At 47.9% G+C, this 23,763-nt stretch overlaps 1 protein-coding gene across 4 annotated transcripts; it reads left to right on the forward strand.

Annotated features, from left to right (window-relative positions):
* Window positions 1–1,168: 1,168 nt before the first annotated feature.
* EXOSC10 (exosome component 10) lies at window positions 1,169–21,993 on the forward strand. 4 transcript variants are annotated; one of them, XM_078857786.1, is made up of 25 exons: window positions 1,169–1,305; window positions 2,777–2,913; window positions 3,285–3,399; window positions 4,422–4,526; window positions 5,085–5,247; window positions 5,973–6,072; window positions 6,592–6,667; window positions 7,212–7,322; window positions 7,849–7,992; window positions 8,634–8,824; window positions 9,709–9,865; window positions 10,489–10,637; window positions 11,241–11,291; window positions 12,324–12,435; window positions 13,839–13,889; window positions 14,247–14,328; window positions 15,367–15,422; window positions 15,684–15,785; window positions 16,186–16,260; window positions 16,611–16,695; window positions 17,148–17,221; window positions 17,992–18,142; window positions 18,940–18,992; window positions 19,652–19,740; window positions 21,187–21,993. In XM_078857786.1, exons 1-25 carry the CDS (start codon window positions 1,204–1,206, stop codon window positions 21,218–21,220), a joined length of 2,565 nt encoding a protein of 854 aa, XP_078713912.1. In that variant the 5' UTR covers window positions 1,169–1,203; the 3' UTR covers window positions 21,221–21,993. The 4 variants fall into 4 exon arrangements, with proteins under 4 accessions (XP_078713912.1, XP_078713913.1, XP_078713915.1 ...); XM_078857787.1 differs by having other exon boundaries at window positions 19,655–19,740; XM_078857789.1 differs by having other exon boundaries at window positions 14,247–14,319.
* The last annotated feature ends 1,770 nt before the right edge of the window (window positions 21,994–23,763 follow it).

Consider the following 23,763-nt stretch of genomic DNA (forward strand, 5'->3'; position numbering starts at 1 on the left):
TAATAATTCACTGGGTAATAAAAATAAAATTGTTCCTGGGTAGTAAGTGTTATTTTACAATTGCTCATGCCTCAACAGTACAGAAAATGGATATTATTCCCCACAAACTTTGCTTTTGTGACCAGGACAGTGTTATTAATGGAGTGGATTATTATACAGTGATATTTTGAAATTTACCTATTTTTACACGCTTTCATTTAACTCACTTTGTTGTTGTCGTTGTTCTATCCTCAAATCTTGTAACTCAATTTTAACCCACTTCCCAATGTGGTATGGACTGCAAACTTGGTATACTTATGGCATACTGATGACAATACTATATTCCAGAGGTGTGGACTCGAGTCATGTGACTTGGACTCGAGTCAGACTCGAGTCATGAATTTGATGACTTGCGACTCGACTTGGACTTGCATAACAATGACTTTGTCCCACCTATGAGATGTGGACTCGAGTCATGTGACTTGGACTCGAGTCAGACTCGAGTCATGAATTTGATGACTTGCGACTCGACTTGGACTTGCATAACAATGACTTTGTCCCACCTCTGCTATATTCTATCATTAAAAATACAAAATTAAAATGTAACCATTATTTTTATATTTTATGTTTTGGATTGGCTCTAATTGTCCACGCTCAACTCACGTTGGCTGTAATTGGCCACGGTCCCTGACGTTATGGCAAGCTTCGGAGCCACTTCCGAGTACGCTACATTTCATTAAAGCGTGTTTAAAAAAAAAAATTAAAAATATATATTACTTATTTTTCTTGGTTCTTTCGGGGAAGTCACGTATAAGGGAAATAATAAAATAAAAAAACAATAAAAATTATCACGACGTTTCGACTGCAACACAAGCAATCATCATCAGGTGTGAAATCCACAGCAAGAAATATGTTTGTCTTGCTGTGGATTTCACACCTTATAATGATTGCTTGTGTTGCAGTCGAAACGTCTCAAGAATTTTTGTTGTTTTATATTTTTACTATTTTATTATTTCCCTTCTACGTGACTTTACCGAAAGAACCAACAATATGAATCGCTGCAGTCACGAAAGCTTTAAATCAAAATTTACTTATTTTGTTGTCGTCGCGGTGTCCCGCGGATTTTCGGAGTTACCGCAAAGCAATCTTCCAGAAGATCTCCACCGCCCGTTCAGTTCGCTCCCGTCATCTTCCGCTTCCGGAAGCATTCCCATTGCCACCACCATGGCCGACTCCGTGAGCAATGGGGGTGACGGAGGCCCGAACCCCGAACCGCTCAGCCGAGAGCCCATCCCGGGCTTTGCCGATGTCGACGCCTACGTGCAGGTAACGAACCGACGCTCCCCGTCTCGCTTCACGCGCAAATGAAAACGTGGCTGTGTTTCCTCTGAAAGGGATTTCACGCGGAGGCGTTAAGGTCGACGACCCCCCCCCCCCCTTTCCTCGCCTTCCTCTGCGGCGGGCGAACGAAGCCAGAAACGGGGGAGGAGTTCTAGGAAAAGCCGTAGGCCTCACGGGGCGTGCCGGGCCTCAATTCCACGTGTTGATTTCGATTTGAGTTCTTTGAAATTTAAATAAAAGTTGTTGTAATCGTTTGAACGCGTAGAACAATACAAGTGAACGTTGTCGATTCGATTGTGTTGTGTCTCGAGCCTGTAAAAGTACCTGTGTGAGTTACATGAGTGCCGGCGTCTGTCTTAAAGGGACGTTGAAGAGGTTTGCGGGGATTCTCAACGGAGGCCAATTTGGGTATCGGCATCTGCATACGGTCTCCCCTATGTCCACTGAACCAAAACTAGTTGACAACACTGAGTGGGGCTTTGTCCCACTCGTCATGCCAGCTCTTGTCCCGTGGCCACACTTACGAAGTGCTCTCTAACAGATACACACGTGCATCTGTGTGTGTAATGTATAGGTATCGTTTGTGTATTTACTCTGTGTTAAGGGACTACTCATGTGACTGGATGGAGCGGTGGCGCATTCGTTTTCTCGCTGAGATATGAACCGCGCGGAATGCGCTAGAATTCCTGCCACGGCTAACATCAGCACTGACCAATGTGATGTAGTATGGTCAAATAACCCCAATTACTGACAAAGTGTATGGAGGCATTCATCATCAATGTGGGGTTCACATTTCCATGATTTGTGATCAATTTTGTCTAAACTTGTCCAGAGCCCTCCCCGAGATCGACTCTGTCTTAAATGATGAGTACCTGTCTTCTTGGTTTTTTCGGTAAAGTCACGTAGAAGGGAAGTAATAAAATAATAAAAATAAAACATAATAAAACAATTTTTTATGTTTTATTTTTATTATTTTATTACTTCCCTTCTACGTGACTTTACCGAAAAAACCAAGAAGATGAATTCCTGCAGTCACGAAAGCTTAAAATCGAAAGATGAGTACCTGGTGAAGTGTGTACGTGATCAATATCAGCACTGGGGAGATAAAGGCGACTGGGCGTAGTATTAGCCACAGCACGCCCCGTTTGTATTCTACGGGGATTAATTTGCATGAATTAACCGCACTGGGTTCCCTATTTGGTAAGGGGCCATCCATTTAGTACGTTTGCAAAAATCTGTCAAAACTTGACCCCCCCTCCCTGTACGCACGCGTACTTTTTACACCCCCCCCCCACCTGCGTGCGTACGCTTGACGCACCCCCCCCCCCCCTCGAATCCTATAGAACGACCCCATACCCAAGCGTACGCATTTTAGTTAACCCCCCTCCATGCGTACGTACTAAATGCATGGCCCCTAAGTCTAAAGGGGATGAATCTCTTGTCTCTGCATGTACAGCACGTGCTGGGAAGTGTGGTGAAGGCGACGCGGGCATCCATGGGGATGCCGAGCCCCGGGGAGGAGCTGGATTTTTACCAGACTTTCCCGGCTGTACGGAACGTCTACGAGAATTCAGCGCAAAGACTGCTCAATGGGTATATGTTTTAACACTGTCGACATAGCCCTGAATGCACTCCGAGACATCACACCATTAAAGAACACGTAACTACAACACCAGTAATTATACTGCTCCAAACTACATCACCGCACGTCATGTTGCTCTCGTTTTGTGCTAAACAGCACACCATTCTAAAACCTAAAATGTCATACCAAAAGGAAATATATCAGAACTCTGCTCTGTCTCTATGTATAAATCTAGCACATTGGCCTATTGGCTTTTCAGTCTGTGTCTCACTGCTAAAATGAGTAATGGGCAGCCCCAAAACCATCATGCAGCCTCTCCATACAATAGCCATTGTTAACAGTTGATTGCATGCGATTCTGCATTACCCAAAATACCGCGCAGCATCTCCAATCTGTCGCGTTATTATGGCTGCCGTGGTCACGTGATGGACTCGATGGACCCGGAGGAGCGATTCGAAGGGCTGGTGGATGCCACCGATACCATCCTGGAGCGTGTGGTGAGTGAATTTCACTTTAGTACGAGTGCAGCTGGGCTAGTGCTGGGCTGATCTGTATGTCCATGAACTGTAGTGTTTTTCTACCGTGCTTTCCACGCACCCCTCTTATTGACCAGCTCTCAGTTCCCAGCAACCCTCGTCTGGCCGTATGGTCTTACAGTTGCTAAGCAGAGACACTGAAGTCTGAAATGCAAGGCGTTTGGATTGAAGACTAGTTATGCTGATGTGGTTGTGTATTTTACACGTGTGTAGTTTGTACGTGTGACTGTGCTTGCTTATTGCACTTTGTATCGACGCACAAGTACATGTCTGGTTGTGAGTATGGTGATGTGTGGTAATATGTGATGGTGTATATTTCTATGTTACTGGTTGTGTTTACATGTTGTGTTCATGTGTAATATGTAGGATGTATGGTTGTATTAGACATCGGATGTGTGGAAACACATGTATTGACCAAACCACCCAGAATGTGCATGATCTCACTTGATCTCCAATAATTAGCAGGATTGTGCATGGATATTGCTTGCATGCGTGGTCACAATTCCTAATCGTTATTATATGTTCCCTGCACCTCCGATTAGCATGGTTGGCTACATACGGTGTGAAATAAGTTCAACATACAAAATTAATTTCATTCTCTCCTCTACGTTCCCACATTGATGCTCCCCACCAACACACGAAGTATGGACAATTAACCCCCTCAACCCAAATGGCATGGGGAGGCCCTCATCGATGAAGTGCTGATTGAGTGAGTTGTAAATGGAGTTGTAAATAGGGTGTATGGTTGTTGCGACATGAGAAGTAGGTGTCATATGTGATGTCATGTGATTGTTGAGTGTTGTTTGTGATTGTGTAATTATTTTCTGCGGCTTTTTTGCCTTTTATGCAATTGTGTATTTATGTCGCTATGTGTAATTACATAGTTGTGTTGTGTATGTGGTTGTGTTATTGTTTTGCTTTGTGTAGTGATTGTCATCTGTAGTGTATGTGGTTGTGTAATAATTTTTCCCTGTGTGGTGCAGGGCACGTTGTTGGACGAGGTATCAGGGGTGAACAAAAATAAGGCCCCCGTGCTCCCCAAGGGAACCCTACCCCCCAAGACCATCGTGTCCTCATGGAATCGTCGGGTACACAAACACACGACACTCACGACGCAACACACGACGAGTATGCACCAACTTCACACGCATTATACGTGAAGTGTTGTATCCTTCGCTGCTTGAAGATCACAGGAGACGGTCTTAGATGATTGGCAGATGCACCAACTGTGACATACACACACAACAAAAGCATTTGGGACCCCCACACACACAAGACATATGTATGAAGTGGTTGGGTGGCTTAGGATTAATACTGGATCAGATATACTGTGATCCTGGGTTTGAATCTGGGTTTCAGCCACCGAAATCTCAGGTGTATTGAGATGGTCTCCATTTAGTCAACAGAAGATTGAAAACACGTTTCAACCTTCTGTCAATTCACTGCTGTATCACTATAATTAACATAAAACATAAATAATGTGACACGCTCAATTCAAAGCGTGTGTCTTAAACGTACGAATCAATTTTTATGAATCGATGTATCGTTACATGCCTAGATGTCACGACAGTGTGATCCGCTGACTCAACGTTTCAGTACTCTGCTGAGTCAACATCTCGGCTCTCAATGCCTCCATTCTCACGCAGAACCAGGAGTCTGCCTCAGCGCGAGGCCGCACATTCCACGCGCTGCAGGCCAAGAACATCGCACGGCCACAACTCAGCTTCACGCAGAGAGTGGACAACTCCAACGCGCCTTTCCTGCCCAAGCTGCGTGTGAAGCCCAATGCCCTCAAGCCGCTGCCAGCAGGTACGGAAACACATCAGGGTAAGGGCTGGGGCACATACAGCCCACGGGGCCATATGGCATGCAACCACATTTCATACAACCCATGACTTTGATGTATGTTGACATTTTTTTTCACCGTCTTACGTAGCCAACCGTGAAAATCAGAGGTGCCACTGCATTTTATATAGGCCGTAAGCACATGAGGCCAACTATTTTGAAATGGCACTCAAAGAATATTAATCTCTACTGAATATTCATCACACTCGTACACATAAGCACATGTGTTAATATGTAATAAATGACTAATGAATCTCAAATCTTCTCATGCTGTGACATGGATTAAAAATATAGGCTCTTCTAACAAAGAATATTGCATAAAAGCTGTATAGTATGCAAATAATTACATCGAGGTGCATGCTGGGAATTACTGACAAGAAGAAGACGAATACAAACTGGAAAACAAATGGAAATAAAATATTGATTGTTTTGGGGAATCAAGTTGCCTTTAGCACGAAGCTTTACTCAAAGGGATGGACAAGAAAGGTAATGAAATAACAGCCAAAGGAGTGAATCTTTTAATATGACCACCGTGGTGATTGGGTGATGAGATTTGCTCATGCACAGACGTGAGATGAGTTGTTGAATCACTCTACAGTGAAGTATGGCAACGGCGTGGGGAGGCCTTCACCCAACAGTGATAAACCACGGCTAATGAGGTTGGTGTGAATGTGTTTGTGTGATTGCAGCACTGAGTTCTCGCCGGGATGTGCGCCCGGATGACTTGGACGTACCCCCCGCCCTCGCTGACCTCCTGCACCAGCAGCGTACGCATACACAGGAAGACGTGTACGTACACACACACTAACATACAGACACACGCACATATGCACACACCAACACCATCGGAGGCACAAAAATATGTACTCATGCATGCATTAACACAATAAGATGCATGTATATACGTACTCATGCAGGCACATATAAAACAACAACAAGCACAATTTAGCACTAGTGCTAGGCTAGGTACACTCTGAGGCCACGTAAAGTGTTGAAAGCTCACTGGCAGGAGATAATATAGATTGTTGTGCTGTTTGTAAGATTGGCACAGCACACGAGGGGGTAGTGTGGGAAACACAATGCCCAGGTGCTGTTTATCTCCCCATTACGGATGTATATACACTGCACCAGGTACTCATGCAAGTCTGAGTTGACCTAGCGGAGGCTCAGGACCAGTTCAGAAATTCTCCAATTGTAATGTGAGGCACAAAGATATCGACTTATACACTGATGTAAAAGGTAACGCAAAGATGGGTACCAGCCAGTGTTGAATTGTTGCTGCTGTTGTGTGCCCATGTGTGTGTGCAGCTTTGCCCACCCATACCAGTTTGAGCTGGAGAGTTTCACTCCCAGTGAGGAGCTCCTTCAAGAGCCAGAACCACAGGTGAACACACACGTACACACAAGTACACACACGAATGTATATATACATACAAAGACAAAGATCCCTTGTATAACCTGAACATACTTTTGCGGCAAGTGCTGTTAGCGAGCACCTCCGAAGGCCGGCATGGCAAATAGGGTGGGTGGCCGATACCACACCCGGCCATCTTTATCGCCTCAGTACTAATGTTTACGCACTGCACCATTTACTCAGTTGAGGCTGAGTCGACCAAGGGGGGGCCCAGAACCGGTTCAAATGATCGTCACTGGTGTTGGCCTTGAGCAGGAATCGAACTTGGGTCGCTGGGTTCATGGCGTAGTGTGCGACTGCTCCTCACATACACGTATACACACAACAAAGTGCTGGTGCTGCTGCTGGTGATGTTACTGTTAACAGTGTTGATGTTGATGGAGATGATGAACATGGAGCTGGTAGTGGTGAGGATGATGGATTTTCTGATGATGTTGTTGGTGTTATTGTTGATGGTGCTGATGTTGTTGGTTCTGCTTGTAATGTTGATGGTTTTGATGGTGCCGTTGAGCAGAAGTTCCGCCCTCTGGAGGAGACGCCACTGACCTTGGTGACCTCCTTGGAAGAACTAGCGCAGGTCAACGAAAAGCTGCTCCAGTGCAAGGAGTTCGCTGTAGACCTTGAGGTAAGGGGGGTGCGAGTGTGTGTGTCGGTGTGAGTGTCAGTTTGTGGGAAGCGGTAGTGTAGCGGTTAGCATGCTGCACTATCAACCCAGCCACCCGAGTTCGATTCCCACTCATGGGCAACACCCGTGACAATGATCTGAACCGGTCCTGGGCCTCCCCTAGCTCGACTCAGCCTCAATTGAGTACCTGGTGTGATGTTTAAAAACATGTCTGCTTGGGAGACAAAGGCGGCCGGGTGTGGTACTGGCCACCCAACCCCTCGTATGCCATTTCGGCCTTCATAGGTGCTCTCTAACAGCACTTTCCCCAACAGTCTGTTAAAGTTATACGGGGGATCTGTGTTTGTTATTTGGGTGAGTGCCAGCATGTGTGTGTGACGTGTGTGGTCGTATAATATCCAGTTGTGATGTGCGGTTGGTTTGTTGGGTTGTGCTGTCTGTGTGGTTTCGTCCCGCTTGTCCGCCTCTCTTACTGTTGTTTGTCCACCGACCGTTGAGCGGCTATTCCTGTGCGGTGGCCCCGTAGCATCACTCGTACCGTTCCTTCCTGGGCATCACCTGCCTCATGCAAATCTCGACGCGCGAAGAGGACTTCATTATCGACACACTGATGCTGCGCGACGACCTGCACATCCTCAACGAGGCCTTCACCAACCCCAACATTATCAAGGTGAGAGGCACGCGTGCACGTAGACATGCATACGTGTGTGCACTTATGCATGCCTACGTGTATACACTTGCATGAGCGTGGACACACAGATGTGCGCGTGTAAACACGCCCGCACAAAATGAGCGTTGACACACGCACAGGTTTACGCACGCATGCGCGCACACCCACGTGCACTCAAGCGCATGTACACACGAACAACATAAACCAAACATTTGAGAACGACAGCAAAAAACGAGAGACACCCCTCTCCTTCGCCGACTTTGTAGCACGACGCCTGGGTCCCTCCAGCTTACGGCCAATGTATAATTGCACTGCCTGCACACTCGATATGAATGCCATTGGGTGAATCTTTACAACAATAAATTGCACTTGTATTGCGCCTAAAGCCTAACAAACATCTCGGGGCGCGGAATTACACGGAGGGAGCAGGTCGGACCGAGCAAGGGAAATAGAGAAAGGAAGCAATTAAGGGGGGGGGGGCTGCAGCCATGCCTTGTTGGCTGCGACGGTTACTAGGAACGTTGTAACCATATCTCGAGCACCAGCCACGTGAGAGGCGTGGTGCTTGACGCGGCGACGCAGTGGCGCAGTGATTGCCACGGTGACGTGGTGATTGACGCTGCGGTGTGTCGGGGGCGCAGGTTTTCCACGGAGCGGACTCGGACATTGAGTGGCTGCAACGTGACCTGGGCCTGTACGTGGTGGGCCTGTTCGACACGCACGCAGCGGCGCGCTCCCTCGGCCTTGCCAGAAACTCGCTCGCCCACCTCCTCATGCACTACTGCAGCCTGTCTACCGACAAGCAGTACCAGCTGGCTGACTGGCGCATCCGGTACACACGCCGCACTTGCTCGAACCTCTGCATACGCGCGCGCATGCACGGGCTAACTTGTACACACGTACAAAAACAAAGGCAAAGATCCCCTGTATATCCTCAACTAATCGTTGGGGCAAGTGCTGTTAACATACACCTGTGAAGGCCAGCACGACACAGGAGCGGATGGGTGTATACTACCATGCACGGCTGTCTTTGTCTCCCCAGTGGTGATGTTTACACATCGCACCAGGTACTCATTTGAGGCTGAGTCGAGCTAGGGGAGGCCCAGGACCGGTTCAGATAATTGTCACAGGTGTTGGCCATGAACAGAAATGGAACTCGTTTCACCAGGTTCGTAGCACAGGGTGCTAGCCGCTACTCTACTGCTTACAGATTCACACACAAGGACAAAGATCCCCCGTGTAGCCTGAATAGACTGCTGAATCGAGTTGGCCATGGCGAGGAATTTAAGTCCCATCACTGGGTTCATAGCACAGTACATATGAACCACTTGCACCCCCCCCTCCCCACTCAAGTCATCTTAGCGAGCCGCGATTAAGGCTGGCACAATGAATGAGATGGTAGTGTGGTTAGCATCATGCCTGACCTCCTTTGTTTCCCCGGTACTGATGTTCATCTCTTATACTAGGTACTCATTTAAGGCCCAGTCAGTTTTGGGGGAGGTCCAATACTGGTTTTGATATCACTCCCAAATGATGTTAGCCTTCACCGGAAATGAAACATGGGTCACCAGATAAAATGTTGCAGTACATTAACATCTGCGTCTCATAACACACTTGCATACACACACTCGCACACAAACACATACACACTCACACAATTGCATACACACGCACACCAACACTTGCACACATTCACTTATGCACGCACACACACAGGCCTCTCCTGCCAGACATGCTGCACTATGCGCGTGCCGACACGCACTACCTGCTGTACGTGTACGACCGCGCCCGCGCCGACCTGCTCACCAAGGCGCTGGGCCGACCCAATCTCCTGCAGCTTGTGTGGGACCAGAGCCGAACTGTGGCACTCAAGGTGAGTGGCGCGTGGACAATGGCGGAGCCAGGATTTTCAGGTAGGGGTGGCAACCCCTCCAGCAATGAAAAATGATAGAGGAGTTGTTAGTAAGTAAGGACTTGTCCCTTGCTTTTTATTTGACGCGTGTGCGGCGATGGCGCAGCCATCAATTGAGGGTCGAGTTTGAACCGTGTTGTGTGATCGGCATCGCGCTCGCTGAAGGTGTTTGCCTTCAGGGAAGTCGTGTCCTGTATACGCAACTGCGCATAATTCTGTGAGTCACTTATAACTGCTTTGCCGTTACTTATTGCCAATTATGGACTGAGACTATTGTCCTATCATCTCATAGAGTCCCTGGAACATAATAATATGCTACACAGTGGTAGTGGGGGTTGCAAAATGCCGATTTATTTTCAAAGCGGGGACTTAGACCGCCATACGGTTTTAATGTTCACGCATCCTAATTAGTGCATTCACAATAAAAATTCCACTGGGAACATTGGTTGCCGACTTTTAGAACTGGTAATTGATGCTGAAAACAATTACCAGTAAACCGATTATCGTTTTAACAACCCTGGTAATTATTGCTGCCGCTGTCACGACTTGCGTTGTTCCATCTCTCTTCCCTGTGTGTGTCTCAGCGCTACCACAAGCCGGTGTTCACCGAGGACTCCTACCTGGAGCTGCTGCACAAGCACAAGCAGCCACTGGATGTGCAGCAAAGTAGCGCCGCGCGGCTCCTGTACGCGTGGCGCGACCGCACGGCGCGCGCCGAGGACGAGAGCACGGGGTGAGAGTGCACGCGGCGCTGAAATAGCCGTGTACTGCACTGCATAGCATAGTACAGCAAAGCACGGGACAGTGTTCAAAATCTTTCTCTTGATTTATCAGAATATTTATTTAGACTGGAGGAATCCGATGAGCTGCGAAACTCTTTATCACAGATGTCCAGAGTAGCGAAGAATGTATGAATATAAAGTATATAAGTACAAATTGCATAATTACATGAATTACTGTAGATTTTTTAACACTCAGTGCACTCTGGGGCAAGGCAGCGAAACAACAACACAAACGATCCAAGACCGCACCAAAACAACACGGAGTCCCTCAGTAAAATTGCACATTAAAATGGAAATATCGATACGCGGGTGTTTATAATATAGCACGGTAATACACTGGGGTGTACGACGCAGCACTTTTTAATTTCCCTGATCGCGATCCTGAACCAGTGGTAGAAATTGCACATTCCAGTGCCGGAGGTCAATGGTTGCATAGTACGATTACTGTAGCTATGGCGTTGTTGGGCTCGTACGGCCTGTGTGATTATTGTTATTGCCGAGACGTGCTTAGTGCCTTGGCCTGACCGGTGTGTGTTGTGCCCCTGCTGTCACAGATACGTCCTCCCAAACCACATGCTCATGAAGATCGCCGAGGAGATGCCTCGGTGAGCCGCGCACGGTGGTGGTGGGGCCGGTGGTGGCAGGGAGAGTTGGGATGGTGGTGCGAGTGATACCGATGATGATATTGACAGTGGTGGTAATAGTCGCCCTCCAACAACAACGAAGGGCAGAGGAGCGATGCTTGCAATAAAGAGCGGAGCGCCGGGCGGCTGAAACGCAGAAAGTTGGCACAGTCGTGTGCACAGCTGGTGTATCTGCCCCAGTCATTGCAGTCAGTCAACCCATGGCACCTGGCTCTGTTCCGTGAGCTCCTGTCAGCGAGCCTTCGATACTGCACGTGGCTTCGGAGTGCACCTGGCCTGGCACAACCGCCGTGGTGATGTCACCGCCACTTAGTGGCAGAAGGCGCCTGTTCTTGTTGTTGGTAATAGTGGTGGTGGCTGATGATTGTGCTGGTAGTAGTGAGAGTGGTAGTGATAGTGTTGATGGTGGTGCCACTCATAATGTTTTGATGTGGATGGTGATCTGGATGCTGGTGATGATATGCATATGGTGATAGTATGATGATGATGATTAAGGTTGCATTGTGGTAATAGCATTGGTCAGTATGATCCTGATAATGACCAGGCTATATATATGTACGCCAGACAAGACAGGCTTTATGTACGTATGCCAGCCTGAAGAATATACATACGTACGCCAGGATGAACAGGCTATACATACGTCAGGATGAACAGGCTATACATACGTATACTAGCCTGAGCTGCCTATACGCACGTACGCCGGAATGAACAATATACGTATGTACACCAGCATGAATAGGATATATGTACGCCATCTTGAACGGATATGCTTTTGCCAGTATCAACGGCTATATACACCCTAGTCCACGCCATTGCTGTTTGCAAGACAGAGAGGGAGTGCCGGTTTGTAACGTGCTGTTTCTGTGAGATTGTATTGTTGCTGTGACGTGGTTTTGCCGTGATGTTGCATTGCTCTGGCGTGTTGTGATGTGTGTCGCTGCTCTAACATGTTGACATTGTCGTTGCCGTCATGTCCCGTTGTTGCTGACGCAGGGAGCTGCAGGGCGTGCTCGCGTGCTGCAATCCGGTGCCGCCCCTCGTGAGGCAGAATGCCAATGAGCTGTGGCAGCTCGTCAAGCAGGCGCGCCTCATCCCGCTCATCAAGGTGAGCGCAGAAGCGGAGGCGGCTCGGTGGAGCAGCGGGGTTCGTAATGGACGGCCAGGGTCGAGATACGGATTCAAGTTCAAGTTCAAATTCATTTATTAGGTATAGCCCTGTGAGCCATTCGGCTCTTGAATCGGGTGCAACCGCAACAAACAAAAAACAAAAACATGAACAAGAAAACATCTTAAAGTGAATATGTGACTGAGTGCAAACAGAAAATCCAAGAAAAGACAGCAAAATATTGCAGAAAAAACACCGTGCACCAACGCTGTGTACAAAAATCGCAGTGGGATGCAAGTCAAACAACCAACAACAACCACAAGACAACTTAGATTAAGGCCATCAGTCTAACTCTGTACTACAACAAACAAACATGAACAAACATGAACAAACGGATGAAGGTTAGATGGGGCAAGAGAGTCGAAGAACGAGAACAGAGACAAAGAGAGTGGGAGACTGAAAGTCATAGGGGGGGAGAGGGATAGTGAGTGGTCAGAGACAGAATGTTCATAAAATATAATTATAATAAACATTTAATATCATCTTGATTTGAAGCTTTCGTGACTGCAGGAATCCATACTCTTTGTTTTTTCGATAAAGTCACAGCAAGAAAAACTGCTGAAGACAGCAGTTTCTGTGGTTGTCCCACCTGATGACGATTACTTGTGCTGCAATGGAAACGTCGTGATCTATTATTTTTCTACCTACGTGACTTTACCGAAAGAACCAAAAAGTTTACATTGAATATAGGTGGTGACTCGGTGGCTCCTGGGGCCAATACTGGGTCAAACACAATGGTCCGGCACTTTCAATAATAATTTTAACTTGTGACGCACTGCACATTATTCGCTCACTCGAAGAGCGAGAACGACTCAGAGGCGTGAGGAGGAACCACGGACGAGCGGGAAAGGCTACCAGGTGGTGAGCCGGTGGCAAATTTTCTCCCAAGCTTTGTGGTCGTCTATATATGAAGGTTTTATCAACCAATGAATGAGTGTTTACATATGGGAGGGAACCGGAGTTCCCGGAGAAAACCCACGCATGCGAGGAGGCAACAGTCTATCCCATACAGACCGAACAGGTGGAGTCAACCTTTGCTGTACCCCCTTCTTGCAGGCCATGATATGACACCTGAAAAGCAACAGGAAAGGGAGTTTAACAACATTTGTGTGATCCACCAACCCTTGTTGCCTCCATTGTGCTGGATTACAGGCCTTCGCCACCAACACCACCTGGCTATGATCCTAGGTTTTGGATCATGGAGTTTCAGCCACCCGCGGTTAAATGACGTTCACAAATGTTGCGAGTCGATGGTCACAACAAGGCACAAGTGACTGCAAAAATAATGACTCGTTGCAGTAAAGGTTGCGTTTGTTTAATCATCTTTGCTGCTGTTCCCACAGAGCGAAACGCCCATCAAGACTCCATCGAGAACAGTCATCAACCGGACAGAGGTGACGAGCGACAAAGCTCATCACACAAATGCCCTCTTGACTTGCGATTATTAACTCTACATCTAATTTTCTCATCCGGCACAGAACTCTCATTTGTGGTAATTTTTTTTTTTATTCCACATCCCCCAACAGTCGTGACAATGAGGAGTTCAGTTCATGTCCGTCCTTAGAGTGTGAATAATGTTCCGATTCTTGTGTAGGTTGACACCCCTGTGTGATTTTGTTGGTTCATGGCCTGACCCTGACGGTACAATCTAGATGTTTTAATCCCCCAAGGGTGACATTAATGGTATCATTTGTATGCCCACCCTAGTGTGGCACTGATTGTTCAATCAATTTTCTTCTGTATTTTGACAGCGATTGGAAAACCCTCTCTTCTGTCCTCACGATGGCTTATCATTGGACGACGGGCAGCCAATCACAAGGCACGGTACTGAAGGTAGCTCACACTTAGTTGTGCTGGTTATATCGGCAAAGCTCATGATATGGATGATATCTTTTTTTTATTCGTGACAGTGATGAGTACACCTAGCCTGTCACGAGTGGATTTCATTTTATTGACATGAAAACATACTGTGCTGTTTTTGAATATCACACTCATAATTTGAGTAGTAATCATACAAATAATTTCCATGTTCTATGTACAAATTAAACATAATTTGGTGAAAAAAATAACATGATGTCATGACTGCATTGACAGTGGGGCACAAGCAAAAATAACAAAATACTTTTCAGTAACATTGTCCTAAAAGTAAAACTTACATAATAGGTGATATTTTAAGCAATGACCCTTCTTTGGCTGCTGCGTGTATGTGCGTATTATTTCTGTGACTATCTTTGTGTCTATGTCTGTGTTCAATTGCGTGCATTTTCATTCATATGTGTGTGTATTCATTCCTGTGTCTCTGTTAGCGTGTCTTTATTTGCCTGTTTGCATGCGTATGTCTGTGTGTCAGCGGTTGCAACAGGTGTGTGGCCGTGTATATTATTGTGTGTGGGTGTGTGTGGGTGTGTGTGTGTTCACGTGTGTATTCTTCAGTTTATCGCTGTGCATCTTCTGTGCTAGCGTATGTCTGTATGTCACTGGAGAGCGTTTGTGCAGTGGTAGTGTGTAGTGGTACGATCCTGATGGCCTAAGTTCCATTCCCGGTCACGACGAACAGCAGTAGTTGAGCTGGTTAGCGTGCTGCACTATTAACCTGGTGACCCAAGTTCGATTGCTGCTTATGGCCAACACCAGTGACGAATATCTGAACCGGTCCTTGGGCTCCCTTAGATTAATTCAGCCTTAAATGAGTACTCGGTGCGTGTAAAGCATCAGCACTGGGGAGACAAAGGTGGCTGGGTGTAGTGTTGGTCCTCCCATCCCCTTCGTGTTCCGTGCTGACCTTCGTAAATGCTCGCTAATAGCACTTGCCCTAAAAGCATTTTCAAGGCTATATTGAGGATCTTTGACTTTTGTCTTTGTGTGGTGCAGTGGAGGGAGCACGGAGGGCGGTGCCTGCCACGCGCCCGGTCCTCGCCCTGTTCGACGTGAGCCCAACATCCTCACCCAACTACAACCAACCCATGTCTCATCTCCCACACCCACCGCCGGCGAAAGCACTGTGTGTGATCTCGTGTGCTGTAGTTTTCTGTACTGTGCTGTGTTTGCTGTGTCAGCCATCATGTGCTGGAGCGTTCTGTGCGTTCTCTTGTGTGCTGTCGCATTCTGAGCTGTGCTGAAATTGCTGTCATGTTGCTATAGTGTGCTGCGATGTGCTGTAGCGCTCTGCGCTCTGCTGTGCTGTGCAGGACAGCGAAGAGCAGCAGAACGAGGCTCGCACTGCTCAGAGCTCCACGTCCCAGATGAAGGCAGCGCGTGTCCTGCAGACGTTCGTCAACCCCTTTGGCATGGTGAGACATGGGTAGACAGGGACATGTGGAGGCACAGGGGTAGTTGAGTGGCATGGAGATACGTGGACTTTGAGACACGGGAATTACAAGGACACCACGACAACACAGAGATACAAGTGACTCAGGGACGTGGGGACACACAGGAGGCATGAGAACAGAGAGACAGATTGGAGGCATAGGGACACAATATTAGCACAGGGTCACACGAAATACGGGGACACTTAGAATGTAGATAAAACAGTCTTCAGAGACACAGAAATTCTGGCAACATGAAGACGTGTGGGGACTTGAGGAAGTGATTGAAAATAAAAAGAGGACATGCACAGGGTCGTTTGTTTGTTTACTTGCTGGCGCGTGTGTGTGTCCAAGTTCGCTTGTGCATCTGTGCTTGTGCTTGCAGTATCTACCATCCAGTGACGGGAAATCTCTGCCATTTCAAGAAAAGAAATTGGATCCTAACTCAAAAGTGTTTGAGGTAACACGTGATTGTTGTGTGCTAACATCTTGCTCACATCATCATCTCCCTCATCATCATTACCTCCATCATACCATTTCACAAACCACTTGTGCACACGTGCGGATGGGTGCTGAGTGAGGAATTTTAGTGGTTTGGTGATTAATGTGGTTCGTTGAGTGCATGTTTGAGCAGATGAGTGGGTGAGTGAATGGTTGAGTGTGGTTGGGTAGGTGAGAGTGTAGTTGAGTGCATGAGTGGTTGGATCGTTGAACGAGTACCTGAGTGGCTGAGTAAGTGAATGAGTGTTTAAGTAGTTCACTGAGTGAGTGATGAGAACCCGTTGGGTGCTATCTCACTCGTCTGTGTAGATCTGTAGTCGCTGGAAACTGATGAAAGCGCCAGAGGCAGTGAAACCGAAGAAGAGCTCTGCACAGCCTGCAAAAGCCAAACACGGTGAAGGCACACACACACACACCATGTACACAGAGACATGCACTAATCCAGCAGTCGCTAACACTTGCACGTGCATGTGCACACAGACACATGCAGACACGTACAGAAGTCGAGGAGTTGCTCACACACACACGACAAAAACAAAAATCGTATAGCCTTTAACAAACTTGGCAAGTGCTGATAGCGAGCATCTCTGAAGAGCCAGGATGACCTGAGGGGTGGGTAGCCAACACCAGGCTCGGCTGCCTTTGTTTCCCCAGCACTGATGATTACACATCGTACCCGGTACTCATTTAAGGCTCCGTCGACCTCGGGGAGGCCCAGGACTGATCAAATATTTGCCACTGCTATTGATCGCAAGCGGAAATTGAAATCGGGTCACTGGGTTTGCAGTGCATTAACCAGCACACTACTGCGCGCACGCCATGAGTGATGGATCCCTGTGTCTGCAGCGGAGAAGAAGATCAAGGTGGAGCGCCCTCAAGAGGAGCCGGTCGCCGTACCGACCGTGCGAGAGCAGAAACAGGTGCGCCCCGCTCACTCGCGCTCCGGCGTTTCCACGACCTATGGGGGAACTGGGAACCCTGGTGCTGGCCCAGCAACGGCCCAAGACCAGCACCCCCCGTGCCTTGCGTTTGTGACTGGGCTTCGTGGGGCCCGGCCCCTCCTGGTGCCCTTAAGTCCCCACCCACCCACCCCCTCCCCACTCACTGCTGCCCTTTCCCATTCCATCTGAACACCAGCCTGTGTTGGGGTAGACATTGCTTACAAAATTGCACACGAATAAAAATGCGTTATGCTTGTGAACGTTCTGCATGTGTTTGAGCGAATGACGTCGTGGCGTGCAAATATTGCGCTCAAGAAAGTAGGCATCGGTGCGCATCACAGCGGAATGGGAATGGTAAATAGAGCAATACAAATTAAAAAAGAAACCCGTCACGAACTCGGTGGCTTATACCGACTGAGCAAAATAAATTGCAACCGCATGAAAAATAAAGTGCACAGGGAATCGCATAAGAAAGGTAAGGAGTAAATAATAATGAAATATACAGTTTTTTCTTCCCTTTCCCTGGTGCGCTGGTGATAACTCGATGAGGGTTAACGAATTGGTACCCTATCCTGTGACTCGCGACTTGATGCTGATAGCATCGTGGGGATAACATTGGGGGAAAAGACAAAAATCTGACACAAACCAGAATACCTCCCCACTGCCGCTCTCCCCTCCCCACCCCCTCCCACTGTGTTGTCTTCATTCTTTCTCGTTCGGCCTCTCCCTTACCCCCTTTCCATGGGCAGGGTGCCACACGGAGAGAGGCACCGGGGGCAGCCGAGGTCACGGAGGTCGGAGGGAAGAGGCAGCGCGCGAACTCCTCGCCAGCGCCACCACTCGTGCCAGATGACTTCACCCCCCACGAGTACACGGAGGCCGATGCTCACATCTTCACAGGTACACAGACACGCGCACATTTCCATCATCATGAGAAAAACACACATCTTCCCAGATACACACACACACACACATCTTCACAGGTACACAGACACGCGCACATTTCCATCATCGTGGGAAAAACACACATCTTCCCAGATACACACACACATCTTCACAGGTACATAGACACGCGCACATTTCCATCATCGTGGGAAAAACACACATCTTCCCAGATACACACACATCTTCACAGGTACACAGACACGCGCACATTTCCATCATCATGGGAAAACACACATCTTCCCAGATACACACACACACATCTTCACAGGTACACAGACACGCACACATTTCCATCATCGTGGGAAAAACACACATCTTCCCAGATACACACACACACACATCTTCACAGGTACACAGACACGTGCACATTTCCATCATCATGGGAAAACACACATCTTCCCAGATACACACACACCAGAGGTCGCAACCGGGTACCCGATACCCGGCTACCCGTACCCGGCCGGGTACGGGTACCCGTTTGCGACCCTGGTGCGGCCGAGTCACTGGTGAGTAACCATTTGTCACTCATTTCGGGTAGGGTACGGGTAGGGAACGGGTACCCGTACCCAGCCGGGTACGGGTATGGGTACCCATTTGCGACCCTGGTGCGGCCGGGTACGGGTAAGGAAACAAAACCCGTTTGCGACCTCTGACACACACACACATCTTCACAGGTAAGGTCAAAGTGTGAGGGTGGGTGTGTGAACGTCCATGTGAGTGAGTTTGAGTGAGCGTGTTGTTCTCTGTTCCAGCCGGGTGCTCTCGAGGAAGAGATAACAACAGACACACGACTCGGCAGAACAAGGTGCGTGCGTATTTAACATCACCGCTATCATCATCGTCACCATCATAACCACCACTACCATTGTCATCACACCACCCCTAATATTCCAGTTTTATTACCATCACCACTACCATCAACACCATCACAGCTATCATTATCACCATCATCACAATCACTGCTACCAACATCACTATCATAACCCCCATATTCATCACCATCATCACCACTATCATTGTCATCACCACCACCATTACCATCAATAACACAACCATCACCCCTACGACTAAAGTTAATACTTTTATATCCACTACTTTTAACACCATCTCCGCTACCATGATCACTGTCAAAACCACCATATCCATCACCGTTACCATCACCATCAACACCATTACCATCATCTCTGTAACCAGTGTTGCCTTCACCAATCACTACCTTTACCGTCATTAACACCACCATTAATGCCCGTCACCACCATCATAAACACATTAATTGGTACCACTAAAAACATAATCTTCATTCCCACGTCGTGTGGTGCATTGCGCAGTGTGTTAAATCTTTATGCTCAGCATGCTTTTTGTGTCGTGTGCGTGGTGTCTGTTGTGCGCATAAACGCGCATTGTGTGGTGTGTGTGTTTGATGTTGAGTACACATTTGAATGTATCCGTTGTGTGTTTGTGCAGCAGAAGTTGCGCGGGCGGGGGCAAGGTGGTCGTACAGTCTTCAGAGGATCGGCACGGGGCGTGACGTACATGCAGGGACACAGCGGCCGGTAGGGGATCCCTCTCCCACCCCTATGTCACCCCGCGTGCCCTCACGCGTCTTTTGTGTCCGCGTCGGACCTTGCATATCTAAATGTTTACCCCACGTGTCCTTGTGTGTCCCTGTGGGTCGCCGCATGTCCAAATGTGTACCCACATGTCTCTGTATGTCCCTCCATCTCTCGGTTAGTTCCCCGCATGTCCCCATGTCCCTCCGTGTCACTACGCATGCTGCGTCTTCCTTTAGATCATAGATCACGGTTCTGTGCATTTTCACGTGTGTTCCTGTGTATATGTATGCCTTTGTGTCTGCACATGCATCTGCGTGCGTTTGTGTGTCTCAGTGTCAACAGTGTTAAGTGTTGCTTTGTGTCAGTGTCCACTTCGTGTCTGCTTGTGTCTTCACGGGTCCCTTTGTAGCATTGTTACCATGCGTGTCAGTGTGTCACCTATGCGTTATAGCACATGTCATCACACAGGGTTCTCCCACTGGCACATCTGGCCCGGGAAGGCTTTTGTAGTGGCCTGTCGAGGTACAAATACAGGTTTCCCTCACTTTATGCGGTAGATACGTTCCAAAAAAAGGGCACACAAAGTGAAACCGCACAAGACAGCGGCCTGCCGAGTATTATATACGTACACATGCAATGTTGTGTCATATCTGACCACAAAGTGGCATATAGAGTGCGTCCAAAAAACAAGTAGCGAATTTTGTGGAGAAATAGTTAAGCCGCATGTACGTGAAATTGCACAAACCAAACCTGAATAAACTATGGAAATCTGTAGATACAGCTTAGTGAGATGAAAAGTGATATACAAGAGATAGAGATTAGAGAGTTGGAGACAAACTATGGTGATTATCTGTCACATGTACGGACGTTATGACGTCAAGAAGTCATGTGACGTAACATGTACACGTGGCACATGATATTACGCCGCTAACTTTTTTGTAGCCCGCCAGATAATACTTCTGAAGAACCATTCGTTTGCATGTGCCTCTGTGCTAAGCACATGTCTGCATATCTCCATGTGAGTGACTTTGTGTTCCATAATCTCAAAATGCACCTAGCCTGGCACAGGTGCTACGGTCATGTCACTCAGTAGCAAATGGCGGCTGTTGTCTTAATTTATTCACTGGTCACTATGTCCTAAAATCCTGATGCTTGCATTTCCACGTGTGTGTGTGTCCTGTGTGTGCTTCCACATCTTCAAAATAATATTCTGCATGTATTTAGCATCTTGCATGAAAATTCCATCTCTAAACGTGGTAGAATTTGTAACGCATGCAGTTTTCGCATGGAGGAATGATAAGCCACAGACAAGCGGGAAAGGAGCCAGAACCAGTGCCAACAATTGCTCAAGCTCTGGTCCTATATTGAGCGGCCGGCATGTGGGTCAGGAGTGTTCCGCTTTTCATCCCAGTGCGACCCGCGGTCGCTCATTTCTCCGTGATGCAGGGGAGGCTCCCGGCAGGCGTGGCCGAAAAAATGAAGATGTGAAGAGAGGCGGTGAGAGTCCTGGAGGGGAGTGAACTGGCATTGGTGCAGGGAGGACAACAAACGTCTCCCATTGATACGAGGCGACATCAACAACAAACGCAGTTAACAGCAACACCCAGCATCAACTGGCGAATTTTAACAACACACGGTTAACAGCAACACCGAGTCAACCGGAGTATCGAACAATACACGGGAGTTAATAGCAACATCTATTCGGCCAGTAAATTCTAGCAACAGTTCACAGCAACTCCTAAAGTCTACCACAGTACAAATAAGACACACAGTTTGCACCAATTGCTCGAGTCAGACAGGGTCTCCTGTAACTGCGACGTTAACAACACACGGATACAAGTACCCTGTGTGGCCAGTAACACCCAGACTCAACGGCGACACCCAAAACACACCCAGTGTCACCAACATCATCTCAGATTATCATTAACAGCTGATAATATCAGCTACAGCCAGCTACATTGAGCATCACCAGCAAAATGAGTGATAAACCAGCTTTCCATAAAATAACGAGAAACTCATGTCCTGCGCTTGTAAATGATAAGTTTTCACACATGCATGCCCATGCACTCTCACACAATCACATGCACATAGATGTTAACACTCACATGTGCACACACATACGCGCAAGCTTTTTTGATAACCCTGCACCCCTGCATTACCAGTTTACTGACTTGTTCCCACATGGATGCTGTGGTGCTGACAAGTAGACCGCAAAGAAATGATTTCGAAATAAATTTGGTTTCACGTTTTTAAGCCTTCTCTCCTGCAGGAGAGACTTTGTCAAACGTGTCTCTTGTTGCTGTGTGTGTGGGTGTTTAAGGTAGGGAGTGGTAATGTATGTTGAACTTTTTTCTTCATGCTTTTGGAGTCCCTGACTGCTCACAATCATTAAGGACCTTGATGATGGTGGGCAGGCCCGAGTAGAGCTACGTGGCTGGGAGTCGGAGCCATTCCTTGTTCACCTTGGGATGCGACAGGGATGTCCTCTGGCTCCAACATTACTTAATATATTTTTCGACAACGCAGTTCGAGAAGTCTTCCTTGGCTGTACTGGCGGAATCTACATCTGGTACAGATACAGTGGGAGGCTGATCAATGCGGTCGAGGGATAGCTCCCTATTGGTCAACCATGTATATATGCTGATGATCTGGTGATTGCTGCTCACGTAGAAGAAGTTGGAAGGCACTACTGCTAGACCTGGAGCGTGCTCCTAAGAGCCCCACCAAAACTAAGCACCTGGCTGGGTATTTTGTGCCATCAAACACTCCACCCCCTCAACTCCCGATTGGTGATGGGGCAGTTGTAGAGAGAGTGGAGAGTCTTCCATACCTGGCCCGTGTGCTTATGACCAGTTCCGATTTGATAGCAGAAGTCTCACTCCGAATCAGTTGAGTGGCATCTGTTCATCGGCTGCGTAAAGCTGTGTGGAAGCTACCTGGGCTGTTGCTCCGCATGAAGCCTCGGGTATTCACGGCCACCGTCATGCCCTCCTGTATGCTTGCGGAAAGCGGACCCCCCCCCCCCCCTAATGGAATATCTTCGCCAGAAAGAAATATTTAGGCTGGCATGCCTACGATTCATCCTGGGTTTAACCAGGTTGGATTGTGTGAAGACCACAAATCCTTGAAAGAGCTCGACAAAGTCCATCGGTGAGCTCCGGCAGGCAAGTCTGCATTGGCTGGGTTATGGAGCCTGCATGTACAGCCACCGCATGCCTAAATAGCTTTTGTTCAGCCAGATAGAGGGGGCTAAATGGACGTGGCAGGGGCTAGAGAAGAGATGGAATTATGTGGTACAGGAGGATGTAGAGCTAAGTGTACTTACCGATGACTGGTACCAGCGGTGTCAAGATCGGTCTCTGTGCAGGAGGCTTGTGAAGGACGCTACTGGGCAGTTGGAGGCAGTCGCCCTTCAGCATGAACGGAAGGCGGAGGAGCGACGCTCACAAAACCGAGCAAGCGCCAGGCGGCTAAACACAGCAGGTGGGCACAGTTTGGTGCACAGGTGGTGCATCGGCCCGTCTCCTCACTTTAAAGTGCACATCGCCTGGCATAAGCACCGTGGTGATGTCACCGCCACTTAGTGGCGAATGGAGGTTGTTGGACGTCTTTCGCACCGTCTGTATTCAACCGTGCTAATCGGGGATGCGGGGGAAGGACAAACAACACAATTTTTAAAGAAATTAGTTTTTAATCTAGATTTAAAAGTGCATAGCTCCAGTGGTTTCCTAATATCGTAAGAAAAGCATATGAAAGCGCACGATGCAGTTACCGTCTTTTTTTGATGGCTCGCCAAAAGTCACTGAGAGGATGACCAAGATTCGCGTGATGGTTTATGTGCCTTGACGAGATCAGCAAGGTATTGTGGTTAATTTGTGGCAAGCACTTTGTGTATTATTAATGAGTGCGACCTTATCTATTTTCTCGACAACCGGAAGCCAATACAACTCGGCATGCACTGGACGGGTATGGTTGGATTTTGCAGTACCCATCACGATACGTTCAAAATAATCTTATACACCC

This window comes from Lampetra fluviatilis, chromosome 6, assembly GCF_964198595.1.
Source record: "Lampetra fluviatilis chromosome 6, kcLamFluv1.1, whole genome shotgun sequence".
NCBI lineage: Eukaryota > Metazoa > Chordata > Hyperoartia > Petromyzontiformes > Petromyzontidae > Lampetra > Lampetra fluviatilis.